The sequence below is a fragment of the Eimeria necatrix genome, genomic scaffold (assembly GCF_000499385.1).
Source record: "Eimeria necatrix Houghton genomic scaffold, Enh_scaff214, whole genome shotgun sequence".
Lineage (NCBI taxonomy): Eukaryota > Apicomplexa > Conoidasida > Eucoccidiorida > Eimeriidae > Eimeria > Eimeria necatrix.
In genome coordinates this window covers 1-17,739 of record NW_013655143.1, presented here as the reverse complement: position 1 = coordinate 17,739, position 17,739 = coordinate 1, and the positions used below count along the sequence as shown (strand labels likewise).

The 17,739-nt window shown below is 49.9% G+C and overlaps 5 protein-coding genes across 5 annotated transcripts in view; 2 read left to right on the top strand and 3 right to left on the bottom strand.

Moving 5' to 3' along the window:
- ENH_00029340 (Single-stranded DNA-binding protein, related) overlaps nt 1-1,653 on the top strand; it is a gene marked incomplete at both ends in the record, with an annotated part of 3,098 nt that extends 1,445 nt beyond the window's left edge. Inside the window, 2 exons of the mRNA XM_013584835.1 lie at nt 705-793; nt 1,305-1,653. Coding sequence (XP_013440289.1) covers nt 705-793; nt 1,305-1,653 — 438 coding nt within the window. The remainder of the gene's footprint in view (nt 1-704; nt 794-1,304) is intronic.
- A 281-nt stretch (nt 1,654-1,934) lies between these two features.
- Nucleotides 1,935-5,584, bottom strand: ENH_00029330 (hypothetical protein, conserved; the record flags this gene model as incomplete). Its single annotated transcript, XM_013584834.1, has 7 exons — nt 1,935-2,296; nt 2,430-2,517; nt 3,022-3,168; nt 3,531-3,666; nt 4,031-4,167; nt 4,547-4,630; nt 5,237-5,584. 7 exons carry the CDS (start codon nt 5,582-5,584, stop codon nt 1,935-1,937), a joined length of 1,302 nt encoding a protein of 433 aa, XP_013440288.1.
- A 1,387-nt stretch (nt 5,585-6,971) lies between these two features.
- On the top strand, nt 6,972-10,875 carry ENH_00029320 (zinc finger DHHC domain-containing protein, putative; the record flags this gene model as incomplete). Its single annotated transcript, XM_013584833.1, has 10 exons — nt 6,972-7,131; nt 7,367-7,491; nt 7,839-7,937; nt 8,278-8,379; nt 8,483-8,765; nt 9,402-9,545; nt 9,600-9,782; nt 9,938-10,001; nt 10,512-10,575; nt 10,852-10,875. 10 exons carry the CDS (start codon nt 6,972-6,974, stop codon nt 10,873-10,875), a joined length of 1,248 nt encoding a protein of 415 aa, XP_013440287.1.
- Nucleotides 10,876-11,344: 469 nt separating this feature from the next.
- ENH_00029310 (hypothetical protein, conserved) lies at nt 11,345-12,755 on the bottom strand (the record flags this gene model as incomplete). Its single annotated transcript, XM_013584832.1, has 5 exons — nt 11,345-11,446; nt 11,579-11,662; nt 11,819-11,935; nt 12,033-12,305; nt 12,414-12,755. 5 exons carry the CDS (start codon nt 12,753-12,755, stop codon nt 11,345-11,347), a joined length of 918 nt encoding a protein of 305 aa, XP_013440286.1.
- Nucleotides 12,756-17,353: 4,598 nt separating this feature from the next.
- Nucleotides 17,354-17,739, bottom strand: ENH_00029300 (hypothetical protein; the record flags this gene model as incomplete). The annotated part of the gene is made up of 1 exon (XM_013584831.1): nt 17,354-17,739. A coding segment is annotated over one exon (386 nt), but the record flags the coding sequence as incomplete, so codon positions are not given.

The following is a 17,739-nucleotide window of genomic DNA, read 5'->3' as shown; positions in this document are numbered from 1 at the left end:
ATATATATATATATATATATATATATATATATATATATATATATATATATATATATATATGATATGTGTATATAAATATATATATATATATATATATATATATATTAAATGTTATGAATGTATAAATATAAATGTATAACAGATATGTGGAGTCCATAAGTCGAAATAGTATTTATATGTGAGGCAGCGCAAGGGCACAGATAGGATGCCGGGATAAGCAGGCGGGAGCTAGTAGAGAGCAGCGGCGCCTTGCTGCTGCTGCTGCTGCTGCTGCTGCTGCTGCTGCTGCTGCTGCTGCTGCTGCTGCTGCTGCTGCTGCTTTACGCTGTATCGAACTGCTGCACCCATTGTGCAGCCCTCTACACTAAAACGTGTAATTAGTTGGGGCGGCATTTGCTTGGATGGAGCCACACGTTTAATGGTGCATCACAGAGCGCCTGGGCAGTGCACACAGCAGCAGCAGCAGCAGCAGCAGCAGCAGCAGCAGCAGACGCACAGTAAAGCTGGCATGTTTGCTTCCTGCAGCTGCCCGTCTCTTCTGCTGCGGGCTGTTGGCCAGCGAAGTGCAGCAGCTGCAGCAGCAGCAGCAGCAGCAGCAGCAGCAGCTTCCTGCTGTGCACTGACCTCTTTTGCTGTTTGTTGTAGCAAAAAGCCCCGCCCTTATTTCCCTCTTCTTTTTTCTTTTGATTTGCGCTGAACTGCAGACTACTGGGGAAGTCAGGAGCCGCACGGAGTGGCACCGCGTGGTGGTTTTCGACAGAGGCCTCGTGGACCTCGTGGAGGCTTATGTGCAGTGAGTGGCGCTGCAAGGCTGAACATAAACTAAGACTGAACATGAACTAAAACTCAAATGCAAGTCTAAATAGTTGAATAAATAAAATAGTCGAATAAGGCGGCTGAATTCGGTAGAAGGAGGCCATTTTTCAGTTCATTTTCCCGCTTTCTTCACTTTCCGATCATGCAAGTGTCTCAAACTGGAAATGAAGTGCTCCGCACTGACTTGCCCGCCTTGCGCGGTAAATAGGCCCTCAAGCCTAGTAAACAAAACCAACACACTAAGAAATTAACTACTGTGAAGTTATAATTCAAAAATGACTGCCAAGTGCTTGCGTCCCAAGCAGCGCAACCAGGAGGTGCCTGTACACCTGATTCTTTGCACTGAAAGTGGCTGGATTGCGCCTGCGGCCCGACTCCGCACATTTGCATCTTGTTGATGGCAATGTGCGTTATATTTATATTTCTTTTCCTTTTTCTCGTTTTGCTGCACTTTTTGAGTGCTGCTGCTTGATTGGTGTTCGCTGCAGCAAAGGCCGCCGGCTGTATGTAGACGGGTCGCTGCAGACGCGGCGCTGGGTGGCTTCCGACGGCCAAGAGAGATACACCACCGAAGTGCTGCTGTCGAAGTACAAAGGAGAGCTCGTGCTGCTGGAAAGCCCAGAGGAAAGGCATGCTGCTGCTGCTGCTGCTGCTGCAGCAGCAGGCAGCCGAGCTGCTGCTGCAGACGGCCAGCACAATGGCGGGATGCCGCGTGCTGCGCCAGCAGCTGCAGCAGCAGCACCCCCCGCTGCTGCAGCTGGCCCGGCGCAGGCCCTGCGCAGCAGCAGCACAGCCCCGGCTGGGGCCTTCGGCACCAGCCAGCCTCCGTGGAGGTAGAGAAAGCTGCGGGGCCAATTTGCACTGCAGCAGCAACGGGGGGTTTTGCTGCTGTCAGCTCATTTGGGGGAAGGCTTTAGTGGATTGCTGAGCTGTGCGTACAGCTGGACTCAACAACGCCAAGTCTGCTGCTGTCTGCTGCTGCTGCTGCTGCTGCTGCTGCTGCTGCTGCTGCTGCTGACAAATGGAGAAGCAGATTAGTCAACATTGTGGGGAGAGAACTGCGCCCGAGGGGCTGCTGCCAAGTGGCGCAGCCACCGCTGCAGCGGCAGCTGCTGCTGTCACACGTTACGAGGCAGCAGCTGTTGCGGTGCTGCTGCTGCTGCGTAGCAGCGAAAGCGCTTCTGCTGCTGCTGCAGCCGTAGCTGCTGCTGCTGCTGCTGCTGCTTGGCGGCGACCTGCTGGGCCCAAGTTTGCAGCTTTGCCGGGCCAGCTGCTGCCGACTCACTCGAAAGCTCCTTCCACAGCTGCAGCACGGCGCGGCTTGTTGCTGCTGCTCCCGCTGCTGCTGCATCTGCTGCAGCTTCTCTGTAGCGGGGGTCGCGGGCGCGGCGCTTCCAGGCAGCCATGAGGGCCGGCTGCCGCCGCTGCAGCAGCCCCAAGTAAGTTTGCTGCAGCGGCCGCAGCCCCTCGGGGACCAAGTCTGCAGCGCAGAGAGTGCAGCGGCCTTGGAGCCATTCTGCTGCGCCCCTTGCTGCGCTGCAGGTGTCTGTACACTGCAGAGTGACGAGGCAAAAAGTGTGGGGAAAAAGGGCCAAAGGGAAGCAGCAACTCACGGAGAAGACTCTCCACGGATCGGAGTCTGAAGATGCGCATTAAAGCGCTCTGAAGGGCAAATGCTGGCACCAAAAACAGCAGCGCGGCCTGCAGACAGACAGGCAGCAGCCGCAGCCCCCGCAATCCAAATAATAACAAATAATAACAGCTTCAAAGGCGTTAAAATGCCACTTCAAGAGGTCCAAAACAAAAAAAAGACGAACTTAAAAGCGACTCAACAAGCATTCTAATGTTCTCATCCTCACACGCCAGTGCGGATACGCATTGAGAAACAGAAAGGCGAATACGCCCAACAACCCAGCGGCCCGAGCGCGAACACGAATTCTTTTGTGAATACATTTGTGGAAACACAAATATAATAATAAGATCGAGTCAGTGGAAGCAAAAGTGAATTTCAAATTGCAGATCCCAAAGACCCCCGACAGCTCCAGTGGCGCAACTTCAGTTGCTCGCAAGAAGCTGCAGCGGGACCTGTAGGGGCCCTCAGAGGTCAATAAACATAAAAGGACAAATTAAATCCTAAATTAAACTGCTAGTTTAGACAAATAATCCAAAAGATGCAGCGGAACATGGGGGAGCAAGCCTCCTCACCGCCGGCAGCTGCGTGCCGCTGTAGAAAGCGAAAGTTGTCGCGGCCACGAGGCCAAAGCCGCGCATTACGCCGGGAGAGGCGAAGCCTGAAGAGGCTGGAGGCGAGGGGCATCTTTTCTGGATTTTCGCAGAGACCATCCACCCGGCCTGGCGCAAAAAGAGGAAACAAACGAAAAATAAAAAAAACACAAGTCCAAGGACAGGCTCTCACGCACTCTTGCCTTTATTTATATTCACTTTCTTACGAATTTACCCTCCAGAGCTCTGCGCCCGCGCTTTTGAACTGCCTGCCTATCAGCCCCCATGCTGAATAGCGCAGCTTTGCGCGGTTTAAAGGGCTAATTGCTTTCTTTTTTTCCTTTCTTTTTATTTCTAAATAATTGCTTTCTTTTTTTTTCTTTCTTTTTATTTCTAAAGTGCCCTCGCCTATCACCAAGTGCTGCACCGCCGGGCATTCAAAAACGCAGAGAAAGTGGGAAAAAGTGAACAAAAAGTGCACTAAGGCGCACCGCCATAGTCGAGACAAACACCAGCCAACAGACTGCAGCTGCGAGTCCAGAGGCATCCGGCAGCGCCAAACTCTCCAGCCACGCCGGCTGCTCCACAGCGAAGCTTTTCCAGTTGAAAGGGTCCGCTGAGATGGCTCTGCAGCGCACACGGAGTCACTTCGGGAAAAAGCCGAATTCACGCTAAGTCCTTTCTGCCTTCGACTCCTCACACACGGAGTCAGTTCGGGAAAAAGCCGAATTCACGCTAAGTCCCTTCTGCCTTCGACTCCTGACACACGGAGTCACTTCGGGAAAAAGCCGAATTCACGCTAAGTCCCTTCTGCCTTCGACTCCTGACACACGGAGTCAGTTCGGGAAAAAGGCGAATTCACGCTAAGTCCCTTCTGCCTTCGACTCCTGACACGCGGAGTCAGTTCGGGAAAAAGGCGAATTCACGCTAAGTCCCTTCTGCCTTCGACTCCTGACTAATCAGCTGCAGCTACTTTGAAGTGTTGGAGCACCTAATAGCCGGAGTCGAAAGCGAGATGGCCAGGCCCAGCAGCAGCATTTGCAAAAAGGATGTGGGCAATACCCCAATCCCGTGCTGCTTCAGAAACTGCTTCGTCTCAGCGCGCAGCCGCTGATACTCTTTCGTGTTCTGCACAAACAGCAGAAACACAATAAATTGGCTGCTGCTGCTGCTGCTGCTGCTGCTGCTGCTGCTGGCTGTCGCAGTGAGCCACACAAGCACTCAAGTTCAAACAGCTCCGTGCAGAAAGGGGCGGCATTGGTGGAGAGCTGAGGCGGAGTCACAGTCTTGTGGCCGAATAAAACGTGAACATGCAGAGGAGGAGAAGTTACGAGATTAACAAGAAGGAAAAGTGCAGATGAAGTTTCGCAGGCCTCTCCCCAGTTGGAACACTGGACAACCGAGAGGGCTGGCTAGTACGTTTGGGCTGAGTCGTTGGCCTTTAAATCTGTGGACTTGAACTTCGTAATATGCACTTTCATAAGGAATGAAGCAGACTGAAGTGTACCCCGCTTTCGTAAGCAGCCTTCATTTTGTCCTTCATGCGCGAAAACTGCGGGTCGACGAGCTGCCGCTGCCGCCTATCTCTTTCCTGTTCATCCAAAATAGCACAACAACAAAAACTTGAAATAATTCTCAGCAGCACTTCTTCAATTCCTGCAACGCTGCGCTGACCACTGCACACTCGCGCAGCGCTTGAGCACTGAGGAACTGAACACGCACAGAGTCCACGGCGATTGGCAGCGTCAAGAGCCGCAGCAAACACCCAGCAGCGGGAAGAGCCAAACACCTGCACGTCTCAGACGCAAATACTAAATAGGCGCATGAAAAGCCGCAGTTTTATGTGCAGCATGTTGCGAGCTTTGAGAGTTTCGCACTGAGGCCATAGGAGGGCAGCCTAAATGCGTCTGCCACTGTCTTTAATGATATTACTTCGGCAGCCTGAACTCACCACGGAACGCCAAGACTTAATTTCAAAGCTATTAACCAGTCCACAAACCATCCAGACGGCGTCACTGCCTCGGCAACGGCATTTGCTCCCGTGCTGGCTTCATTCTGCAGCTCACAAGAAAATGAACAATTGAGAGCTGCTACTTTTCTCCGGAGTAAAGTCCATTCACCAAAGAAGCACAATTGCGTATTTTCCCTGAAATAAACTTGTAGTCCGACGTAAAATGTTGCGGCGGTCTCGACTCACAACTCTTCGAATGTGCTCCAGCAGCTCCTGCGCGTAAGAGCCCTCCGGCGGAACAATGCTGCAGCTTTCCTCGCCTTTGAGTGCCAAAACTGACTCCTGAGATTCTCCAGTTTCTTTGGAGTCGACTAAAGGGCTGGAAGCTGCGTCAGGAGCTGCTGCTGCGGTGGATCCTGAGGAATCCGCGGGTGGCGCCGCAGCTGCTGCTTGGCTGCTCAGGCTCGCCGCGATGGAGTGCAGCGACCGCAGTGGAGGGAAAGCAGCAGCAAGAGACAGTCTCGGCAGTTCTTTGAAACTGCATGCGGGAAGGATTTCCTTTCCGCGGGTTATCCCCGTTGTTCTTGAAAACATGAACGACGGCTGCCGATTCGCAGCCGACGCCCACCGGCGTGGACTTTCGGCTGCCGCCAAAGAGGCGCGCAATTGAAACGAACAGTTAAAACATGAACAAGAACTCGATATGAATGCGCTATCAGAACGCGAAGCAAGTTTTCGGGAGCCGCCCAGCGAGCGGCAACGGGGAACTTGAATTCCTGCAATCCCTGCAACGGGACTGAGCCCAGCAATCTTCCGGGCGCAGGAAGGCCCTACGAAAAAAGAAGTCCGCATCGTGTCATACTCGTCTCTTAGGCGCTATGTGCATTACTTCACGCGGTGCATTGCCCAAGGGCGAAAAAGATGAATTGCAGGTCTGCTGCACGAGGGCAACGGTAAACGGGGCCCGGAGCGTGCTAGGGGAATTCCATGAAAGCAATAACATCAATAAAGATCGCCTCGTGAAAACGTTTTATCTCTTGCCTAACTCTTCTGTTTAGCGCAAGGAGATGCATGTACTGAAGTACCAGGCAGCATCAACAAGCCCCCCGTTCCTGCGGTCTGCCACAGGCAGCGCTGCGGACTAAGCGCGGATCCTTCTGTGAGACTAAGGCTACAGCGTGAAAGCTAAGCTATTTTTGTTGAGTTGCTGCATAGTCAAAACCGAATGTAACTATTTAGGACTGTAGCTTGAGATGAGCTATGCTGGTCGCATGCAGGGGGGCGACAGTTTCGTCTCATTGTGGAGCTGAATTTGCGTGGAGGAAGCCACCAAAATTTCTCTGTCCTGAAATCAATACAAATATGAGCAGGTTTTAGTCTCCATTTGAGCAGACGGCCGGATTTTCGGAAACAAGCTTTTCGTGTGTGACCCGAAACAGCAAGGTGGACCTGCGGCCAACTTCTGCAGCTCGCCAGCCGGAACGTCGATCGATCGAGCCAACCAAGTTGCTCTTCTTTGATGCACTTAAGAAAATTAATTGCAGCAGTTGAATTTAATTAAAATATTTCAACTTCCGGGAAGAAACTCCAAGCTCGTGCGGCATGGATGGAACAGTTGCTGCCCTCCCTGCCTCGCGGGACAGTCGTCGCAGCATCTGCGACTGCTGAAATGAAGGACTCATTCTAGCGCCTTCACTTTTTCTTCACAGCGTCACTCTGAGTATTCCACGAAGGTAGCCGGGAGAGCCACTGCAGCAGCGCGGTTTGAAGGCACGTGCACAGGCAGCCCCCGACGGTGTCGCCGTAGCCGTTGCAAGAGTGGTTGCGCTCATGGAGAAAGATCGGCACCTTAGTTGAATCTTTTCCTCGCTGGCTATATCTGCGCACGTGGAGTGTAGCGAATTGCTGAAGAGGAAGGCGCTGTTCAGTTCTTCTTTCGCTCGCACTACCAGTCCGTTCAAGACAGAGCGGAACAAGCAGGATGCGCCTCGTGCTTCACCCGGGCGGCATCGTTGCATGCTTGTTTGTTTGGGCTTGTTTGTTCGTTGTCAAGGCCGCAACGAACGTCCTGTTCTTTAATATCCTTTTTTCAGATGTCTCCGCAGTGGATGGTGCAGCAAGCGGCAGGGAGCCCTTCAAGGGTGCGCAGCAGCCGTTTCGGCGCCACCGCCTTCACGCCTGCGCCTTAGTCTAAGGCATTTAGCTCAAAAAGTTCTCAATCTGCATGCTGTAGACTCCACAGTTTCAGGATCAGGGCTGTGTGGCTCTACTGGCTCTCATTTTGGACAATTGAGCCCCACGCGAAACCCTGTGGCTTCAGCAGGCAGTGCCGGTCTTAGGCTGCGTGCAGGTTTCTGTCTTCACTGTTCTGCGCAGGGCAACCGCCGCTCACTTTCCTGGGGAAGATGCTGAAGATACTATTTGAGTGCGTGACTTGGCTGGGCCTCATATCCCACCTCGCGACTTTGTTAACAGACCCAGGATCGACCAAGACGGCGCCGGTGTGTTTCGTTTGCAAGAAATGTGAATTTGAACTTTGGTCAGCCTGAGCGATTCAAAGGGGCTGTGAAGTCTAGCAGCTTCTCGTGTGTTTCTCATGAACGGAATGTGATGCAGTCCATGCCTCCCAAGAACTTTACGGGACAAACAAACTTTTGTGCCAAGTGCAAAAATCGCTGGAAGCCGCCTCGCGCGCACCACTGCAAAGTGTGCAATGAGTAAGAGCCATATAACGCGAACAGCAGGCATAGTGGCGGCTTTTGTCTACCTCTACTGAACGATCAGGACCATTTTGGGCTTTTTTGAGTTTGTTTGTTTTCGTATTTGTTTTCTCCTGTTACCTTGTCAGGTGCATCATGAAGATGGATCACCACTGCCCATGGGTAAACAACTGCATCGGCTCCATGAACCAGAAATATTTCTTCCTCTTCCTAGCATACATGGGTGGGTGAGGCGGAAGAGAAGTAAACTTAGGCTTTTCAAACGCATCATGCTTTAGATGCAGCGTGCAGGTACCTCTGCACGCTGCAACTTGGCAATCTATGTGGATGAATGAGAGAAACATTCTGAAAATGTTTTCGTCTGTTCTGCAATGGATTGAAACAGCTCTGTCTTGTCTTCTGAATATTGGCATCATCTTTTCCGGAATCGGAAGGTTCATCATCGTTTCTTCAGAGCGCAAGACGGTAAGCAGCTATGAGGCGCCAGCCGAATTGTTCACTTTTGAGCACTCAGTGGCCTGATCAAGGGTACATCGTCCCACAATGGCTTGCGTTTGTTGTCTCCAGCTCTTCATTGAGCAATGGACATCCGCATATCCTGGTTGGCTGGCCCCTGTGCTGCTAGGCGGATGCTTGCTAGTCGACGTTGTTTTCCTACTGGTAACGCTGGTAGGCGAGGAAAGCTGAAATATATGGGGTGTATCAGCACGTAAAACTTGTGTTACAGCGGTTTTGCCAGATGCTTCGGCACACTATGCTGATGCGCCCTCAGGACTTTTTGGCCGAGCAATGGGAGGCACTCGAGACCAACGCTACTTTGGTGGAAACATACAGGAATACCCATGGCCAAAAGGTACAAAATATCCTGCAAGGACTCTGTAGTTCATGGGTGTCCAGAAAATTGGAGAATACTGGGCAGCTGCTGAGTGAACGGCTGGATTTGCGTGTTTGCAAAATGCAGACTACTCTGTGGGAGCATACTGTGGCGGTATTTGGTCGACAGTGGTGGTTTTGGTGGCTGCCTGTGCCGCCGAAAATAGCTCCTAATTGGACGGGTGAGACTCTCACCATGGGAATAACGCATGAAAATGTTTTCATGCCACTTCGTGACAAACATGCTATCTTTTTTGCGATAATTCGTCTCCACAGATCCCGAATTCAAGGACGAAAGTCGTCATAAACGAAAGGGCGCTTCTGCGGGCGAACATGAACTCCAAGCATACAGTCACGGCTTCGCGTCAGACGAGCTGCAGTGAACTAATTAGCATGTGCTCCGTTTGGGATTTGTGGAATTTGATGCCTCCGCTCTTTTGATAGCGGCTCCCTAGGACGGCTTAGTTTACTTTTCCTTTATGAGCTATTTCATGGTATTGAGAAAACGGCGAGGCATCGCTGGCTTGGAGGAGCGGAGTGATGTTGAATTATGTGTTCCGGCCTTAGTTTCAACGCAGACAGCATAACTTTCTTTTTTTTAATTTTTTTCAGTTGTTTAAGGCTTACGGTCTTAAATTTACAATAGTAAAATCACGGCGTGCGCCGCGAATGCTGCAGAACTTTAGAAGTGATATACAGCCCAGTGGCTATCTTCTCCATCAGAGCTGCCGTGTACGTACAGCTGCAGTGATCAGTGAAGATGCTCGCACACCGGTTGCGGCGCGTTTGAAATTACTACCGCCTTTTTTGTCCCTCAGCACCGACGTATACCCAGGAATCTTTTTCACTGACAATGATTAGAGCTGCAGCACTTCTCGCAGGCCTGGCGGTACCTGCGTCAGCGCGTGACTGGCTTTCGAGCGAGAATCAGGCGCTGAAGTTGCCAGTATGGCCAACTGCAGGTAAAATCTTTGCTCTTCCTCTCGCTTTCCCTTGGCGTCATCATCCTCTTTCAGTTGAGAAGGTGCTGCTTTCCGAGGAACCCACTCCTGATGACTTCACCGAGGAGCTCCAAGGGGGTGCACCCGACATGAACATGTTGCCTGGCTTCACCACACTGGAGAACTATCCCAACCCAATGGTCAACTCGATGGCCTGCAGAAGATGGGGCATGGAAGTTTCCTACGTCTGCGACCCAGGTACTGTTGAAGAAGTGCTGCAAGATCAAGGCGCTGTTCGCATCAATCTTTTTCAGATCATGTGTTTTCCAGCGGCACGTTGGACAGAATAGAGGGTAAGCTTTTCATTTACTTGCATATCTCTCTGGAATAGTTGAAATACCAATGCTGTGCAGAGCGCCTTTCCAATATCCGACACAACTCATCCCATCGCTGCGTCGACGAATACGTCTCCTACCCGTAAGTTCTGCTGGTCATATTTTCCCTGCAACTGACGTCCATCAAACGCTATTTAGCTTTGGAGTTGCGATTGTTCAAGAACTACCATACGGCGTTGATGCGAACACGTTTGCGACCGAGCTCCTAGGTGAGGCGCTTCATTATGACTGCTTTTATTTCTCTATAAACAATGAGCGTCCTTTTCAGATCGCTGGGGACTTGGACACAGCAAGTGCCACGATGGGCTTCTGTTGTTGTATGTTGCGTCCGACGGCGACGTTTCCCTCAAGTGGTATGTAACATTACTAGATAAAACGCTGCAACGCTGATTCATCATTCTTTGCTTTTCAGGAAGAAAGGCACGTGAAATACAATTTGCTTTGAAAATTACTCTATAATAATGCGATGAACAATCCACAGGAGTCGAGCCTGAAATCAACTTCAGGGTAAGAACATCGCTGACTATATGAAAGTATACATATATTTTTAAGACTGTTTACAGACATATAGCGGGCTCCTGCGCGAATTCAGAAAGAATGGGGGAAAATTGTCCGCTGGAAGGGCTCTTGAGGCCGATGTCATTGCAGTTGGACAGGTATGGCCTCTTCGTTTTACGCTTATTTGAAAGCATTTCACATTCGTTTTTCAGCATCTGACAGGGGAAATGTAAGTTTTATCACGATTGCCATATTGGAAACAAGATCTGACCCTCCGTAGTCTTCCACCTCGTCAGACTCCTCATCTCGCCGTCTTGCTCACAATCGCCAGTATTGTTGCCCTTGCGTATCTTGCATGCGCTGCCACTGTCATTTCTGTAAGTTACATTCACCTCTTCAAAGAAGTCCTTAACTGAACCAACATTCTTTCGCAGGACGAGCTTGCCAAGTATCGTTAATCGCCTTGGCGATGACGAATATAGTCCTGATGGATGTCTAGAGCTTCTCAAACTACAAACTTGCAAATCTATTTTGAACATGCTACCTGGCAGCTTGGCAAATATCTCTCAGCCCAAAGCCATCGTGCATATTCCGGTCTATTAGAGGCACCACATCTAGTTAGTCAAGTTCCAGAGGAAATATCAAATAGCTCGAAAAATAGAGGAAAAAACCACTGCATTCCTGGAGTTACAGATTACAAAACTTTCGCGAGGAGCTTCCCGTAATGGGGGCCACATAAGGGTTTTGCAACCAGAGCATCACTCTGGAAACGCTTCTCTAACGCAGGTATACTTAACAGCGTGCAGAGTTTGTTCAGTGAGTTTTTCTTCTCCCGCTGAATACACAAACAGACTGCCAGAATAAGTCAAAATGGAAAGATCGGCAGCACGTTTTCCAATTGGTGAATAGTGTGAGGGAGGAGAGTGCTTACTGAATAGCGTATGTCACGGTTGCCCCAACACGCCGCGTGGCACAAGGCATGCCTTCTTCAAATATGTGGTCGATGGCAAGAGATATTTCCTTTAGTTGCTGAGGGAAACAGGGAGCAATTGTACAATTTATTGTGCTGCTAAACATACCGGCACCATCCTTCTGTAGTGATGTGAATCGTTGGGAAAATGACAGACTTTGTAATCCGGTCGGTCGTTTTGAAATGCTTACGTGCAAGAATGACTGTGGCTCCAGACCTGAACGGCATCTGACGACTTTTGCTAGTCGCACTGTCGAAAGTTCATGTGCTGCTCGCTGAACAGATGCGCAACTGCAGAATTCAGTCTGGCGGTTCACTCCGAGAAGATGACCACAGTCGGATACTTCGGATGTTCTTTGAAATTGATGTCATCGAATCAAACACAGGGAGATGCACTCTTAACATTGTTATTATCGAATAAAGCTTTTTACCAAGGCAGCGTATTCTTCGAAATCATTGTCTCCAATAGATATCAGATCGATCGTTCTTGAAGGCGCGATGCTGTTTTCTTTGCAGTGCTGGTGAATAACCTCCAGAAACTTGGTCTTCTGAGGAAATAAAAAAACAGGGCATATTCTAAAGCGTGGTCTTTCCGTTGATTTTTACAACTTCCGAAAGTCTAGCAATTTCTCCTCTGAACCTCACCTTGGCATTCATCCAGTAAGAAAAATAAGCAGGCGCTTCATGAATACTTGGCTCTTCTCCTACTGGACAAGAACGAATGATAGGGATGCTCTCATCCTGGAGAAGCTGAACAACCTCGGGAAAGAGAGATTTCATGGCTGACAGCCACCGAACGCTCCTTGCGTTCGTTACAATGGCAACTGTTTCACTCCATTTTTTCGCCCTCTTGAGTGTGCTTAAGATAATTGGCGTAAGCTTGTTCGACGTGATGCGTTCGAGCTCCTTCTTGATTGCCTGTGAAAATTAGCTCACAAGAAGGTCAAAATGCAGTTATGGTTTGTCATACCCCACTGCAGTTATGCGTAAGCGCAAGCATTTGTTTAGATCTAAAATGCCGCTTACTTGGTACACTTCGTCAGTGGTGGCATGCTTATGTTTCTGAGCTGCGAAAGTTGATCTTATCCATTCAGTTGGGATAAGGGTATCGTCAAGGTCGAAAATAAGGATGGCTGAGTGTCGAGAGTTCTTGTGACCACTACAGGTCATTTTATGGGTAAAAGAGCTTGCTTCAGAACTCTCTGAAAGTCCCTCGGAAGATGAGACAGAAAAATTTGGTAAAACTGTTTCTTCGTCGGCGCTGCCTGAGCTACTCAAATCTTGTGAGGTATCATCGTCAGTGAGGTCACAGGCAATAACCTGATCTTCTATGGGGCCAGCCGACTTAGTAGAATGTGAAGATCCCATTATGGTTAGCGTCCTTCAAAGCCCCCGCGCCTTTTGGTTCGCGTGAGGCACACAGCCGTCGAATGGGGTGGCGCGCTAGCACCCCCCAAAAAATGAACTAAGATGGGGTTCAGCGTCCTTCCATTTGAATTCTTTCCTGAAATGTCACTCTTTTGCCTGCATGCGGGAACTTGGCCTGTACACACGGTAACTTGACATTGCTGGCGAGCATCAGCGAACAGGTCCAGGAGACGAGCCGCCAGCAACAAGGCGAACTGGAACCTGCGCACGAGCGAAGGAACGCTTCAAGAATAGACAGTCTCAGCTGTCAAGCTTACTCATACAGAGAGAAAAGCCATCGATTCCGCTGATTACAGGGGTGAAAAATGCCCGTGCAAAAGGCACTCCAGAGCGATCATGTCCTTGGTCTCCTGCGCCTGCTCCAGCCCCGGCATAATTCCCAATTCCGCGAAGTCTGGCAGAATCTAGTCCCCCATTTTCATCAAAACAATTTTGGTTTCCCGTATTTTCTTTCTTACTTTTTGGTGTGAGATCCAGCAAAACTTAGGAGGTCTCTTGCTGGCCTTGCGGGACGACCACTGCTGCCAGCGAGGCGCTCCTACAAATCTACTGTGAAATTCTTTCAAGGCTTATTGCAGATGTGTAAGCTATAAGTTACGTCGAAAGAATCATTTTTTAAATCAGCTAGCTGAAAGTGAGCTTATTTCATGCAGTCCCGTTCCTTTTCAATTCTGAACCCCAGAACTTCCCTTCGTTTCAGAAAAACATTGATATTGATCAGTGAGTTACAGCGGGCAAAACGGGGCAGACTTAATTTGAAGCTTCAGCACTAATAAAAAAATAAAAATGAGCATCAAAAGGAGAAAGGAAAGATTGCGGAAATGGAAAGATCACCGTTTCATAATCGTTCAAGGATTGTGATACTGGAAGATTCACAAATGGTCTTGCGTGACAGAAGTTATTGCCACTGCTCGCTCTAACAAAATTTTTTGTCCCTTTAAATGGCTCATTAGCATTGAAAGCTCCTATTACGTAGCAGGGAAGGTGAAATCGCCCGAACATTTTTGTGCACTATGGTGAGGTGCCGCATAAAATATGAGTAGAAGACGAGGACCGGCGAAATCTTTGGAAACAGCTGACTACAGTCACGAAGACCCCCGTATTTATCCCCTATGAACACAGTGAAGGCATTATGCCACATTCACACGCATATAGTTCCATATGTCACTCGCATTGAAAAGCCCGTAGCTTGGCGCACGCCCGCAGGACAGGGGTTGCGAACAGAAGAAAATTCTTTCTGAGTTCCTTTTGGTGTTCCCGTAGCTTCTTAAGCAAAGGCTTGTTCCATCTGAGTGCTGGCTCTGCCTGTGCTACTCGAGGCTGCTAGCATATGCTACGTAGATTCCATTTGAGGTTGTGTGGGCTATTCCACACCACGCCCTTGCCGACAGCAGCTCGCATCAAACGAAACTAGAAAGTCAAGAACACTTGTGCTCTTAAAAAGGGATTTGCGCATATACTGCGGGCAGCTAATGGGAATGCAGCCCCCCAAGAGCAGCACGACCCAAGACGCCTGCAGTGCAGGTCTGTGGCTTTCTGCCGAGAAAGCTGCCAAGTTTGATTAACGGGGGGCTCGCCACACTTGTACACGCACACTTCAAGTGCTAGAAGTTACAGGAGAGACCCAAATAAAGGTTCAGACTAGGAAAGCCGTCAAGCAGGCTTCTTTAAATTCGAGCCATCTTGCTGGCCAGCTGCGTGTGCGTGATCTCATGCTGGATCTACTTAACTTGAACCCTGAAGTCCTTCTAGGTTGCTGTGAGGAACAAAATCGTATTCTTTTATGTTAATCTATGGCGCAAAATGAAGCAGCCAGAAAGCCCAGCCTAGCCGTCCCGTTAGACTACAAGTATAGTTCAGGAAACAAAGAGGAGCCGCTGCGGCCTGGCGCCAAGCTAGAACAAACTCCTTTTTATGAATCACCGCAAACAGTAGAAATGCAAAGCATCCGCACTGAGGCATTTGACACTTTTTTGACACTTTTCGTGAACACTTAGTCGTCTTCTTCAGTGTAGAGGCCGTCAAACTACTACCAAGCTACCAAATGCTTTTGTTGCGTGGGGCCTTCTCGCCGGGCTTAAAACCTCGAAGGGTCATTTTTACTCCTCAAATGTAGCAACTATTACATGTTTGGAGACGTCTACGCACAACACGAGGGGCCTCGCAGAGATGGGTAGGATCTTGCATTTGATTAAGTGCCGCCAAGGTCTTGCATCTTCAGGGATCGAAGTGACCCAATATGGCGTTTCAATATGCACTGATTGAAAAGTGACAGAGAGAAGAAGCGCCTCGGGCAGTTCTGTAGGTTCTTGATGAAATACTTTAGTGTTTAGCCTTTCTTGCGAAGCAAGCTTGTGGCTGAGTCTATGCTTACCGTATAATGTCCGATCAATTCAACTTTTCTAAGCTGGAATGAAGCATTTTATTCTCATTTGTGGACACGTTTCGCTTTTCTTCATGTAAAGTATGAATGGCTCGCAAGATACCGACTGCATTTGTGCAGCCACAGGAATCAAACAACGAAACACAATAACTTTAGTCAACAATTATCATTTGATTGCAAAACAGACTTCGCTGAATTCGCAAGTGCCTTCTCGAACTTAGTCTGAATGGCTTGGCCATTCACTTGCAAGGCTCATGTTCTGTGCACTTGGCATCTGGGGCACTGCTGGGCTGCGCAGTTGCGTGGCTCGTTTTCTGTCTTTCAAAAAAGTGCAAAATGACAATACGAGGACTCTGGAAAACCATTTGTGTCTGCAGGAGGCAGCTGGTGCTGTCACGACTCGATCAATAGGCAACTCCTCTTCAGAAGCTGCAGCAAAACTGACTCCCGACGGAGCCGCAACTCCCCCAAATTTAGCTGTTTTTCAGGATTTGAAGTGATAGGACTAGTAGAATAACCAATGCCTTACAACAGTTCCCACTCTTGATTTAAAGCTCTCTAAAATGGTGGCTGCAGCCATGTCAGTTGTGCGCAGTTTACTTCTGTCTGCACGAACATCCACTTTACACTGAGATGAATTCCATTCAGCAACTCTGGAAGGGCTCCGCACTTTGCTGTGCTCTAATCTCTGGTGAAATGCTTCTTAATTCCCCTATTATTGGGCATTCCACTGCAGACTTGCTTATATTTCTCTTACTGAGTAGTGGAAAGAAAGACGCTAAGCACTGCCCAGTATGCAAACAATGCTGTTCTGTGCTGCAAAACTGGCCGCTTATCTTACTTGCCTCAAGCAGGCAGTAATTGTCTGCATGCAAGTTTCACAAAGCAGAGTGCTCATCTAAGCCTTGACTCTCTCCCAACCTTTCCTATAAGTTTTGTAATTCTCCGTTTTGAACCAGCAGTTCACCATTGAGCCCCTTAAAGGCTCACGCGTCTCTATTACACATTATTTAAAGGGTTCCCCCGTTTCTAAATACTCCATATGTACAAAAAATTGGGAATGCTCTTGTAGTGCTTCCGCTTTTGTTTGCATTGCTGTTGGCTGCGGCTCATATATATTCATATATTCCATTTCAATGACAGCAGCATTCTCTGAAGTCCGGGCAGCCACGGCCTCTCCTATAATGCACCGAGCTGTGAAAAGCTTCTGTCCATGTTTTTCAGACGATTTGAAAGAACTTTCTCGTCTCCGTCGAGAATGACTGCTCGTTTTTCTGCAACTTCGGCTCTCAGCTGGCCGTTGCCCCCGTGCTCGCGTCTGATGTGTGTACAACTCCCGAAAGTGTTTGACTATAACAGTCCAGTTGATTCAAAAGGCTGGGAAAACTGTTGTGCAGCAAATAGAACTGCATGTTGCGTATCGCAGACCCCCTGCGTGGGAAAGCTCTGTTCACTAAAGTGTTGCTGCCAGCGCCAAAGCCTCGTCCTGCAGCATATAGCGCGGGGGCTGCGCTAGCCCACTTCACAACTAAGATATTTTGCCTATTGTTGCTCATTTATAGCATATAGACGATTAGACTGCAATTGGCGTTTGCTAGGACGACTTTCCATTCCATTGGAGTGCCTGGGAAAGCGCTACTGGCAGACAAAGCCGGAGTTCAGGCCACCTCAGAGAAGACGGGTAGCGCTGGAGAGAAGACACTAATTTAAAATGAATTGGAGAATAAAAGTGAATTCCAACTTTGCAGAAGCGCTACTCACACTGGTTCGCCTCCGTGAAGTACTCTGGCCGCATCACACAGTTCAGCCTCCAGCTTCTCCACTGCGGGAGTCTACGGGGAGAATCTGCGCGTCTGCCAGTTATTTAAACGGCGTGGACTTTAAAAGAAAGCCGTCTCGAAGTTGCATGCATTTGAAGTGGGCTTTTCTCGCAATGCATCCCCGCGCTGCGCAGGCAGTCTCAACCAGCCCCAGCAGCTGGAGTGGTTGCCTTGCGCGGCTGCGGGCGAGCAGAAGTCCATTTGAGTGGAAATTCGGCATAATTTTGCAAAATTGCGAAGAATTTCAGGACTTTCTGCACAAGTCCCAAACTTTGCAGAGCGAGCAGCGCCGCCTTTGCGCCTTTGCGCGGACTCTTCGTCCAGCAGCTCCCGTGTCAGTCGCTCCGCGGCTTCGCACGGGCGCAGCGCAGCGGCCAAAGCTTCCCAGTTGGGAATTCCCGTGAAGTCCGTGGCGGGCGGAGTCCGAAGAGCGCAGGAGGCCCCTCAGAGGCCCCAGGGCGGCGGCGATCGCGGCTGCTGCTGCGCTGCTGCTGCAGCGCGTAGCTGCTGCTGCTGCAGCGAGAAGCTGCTGCTGCTGCAGCGCGTAGCTGCTGCTGCTGCGGCGAGTGGAGGATGTCGGAGGGGAAGAGTTTGGAGGCCCCGGGCCTGGCGGCGGAGGACTCCGGCTCCGGGTCTGCTGCAGAGGCCTTCCCGGAGCAGCAGCTGCCGAGCGCCTCCACGGTGGCTTCCCCCGAGGACTCCCCCGCGCCCCCCGCCTCCT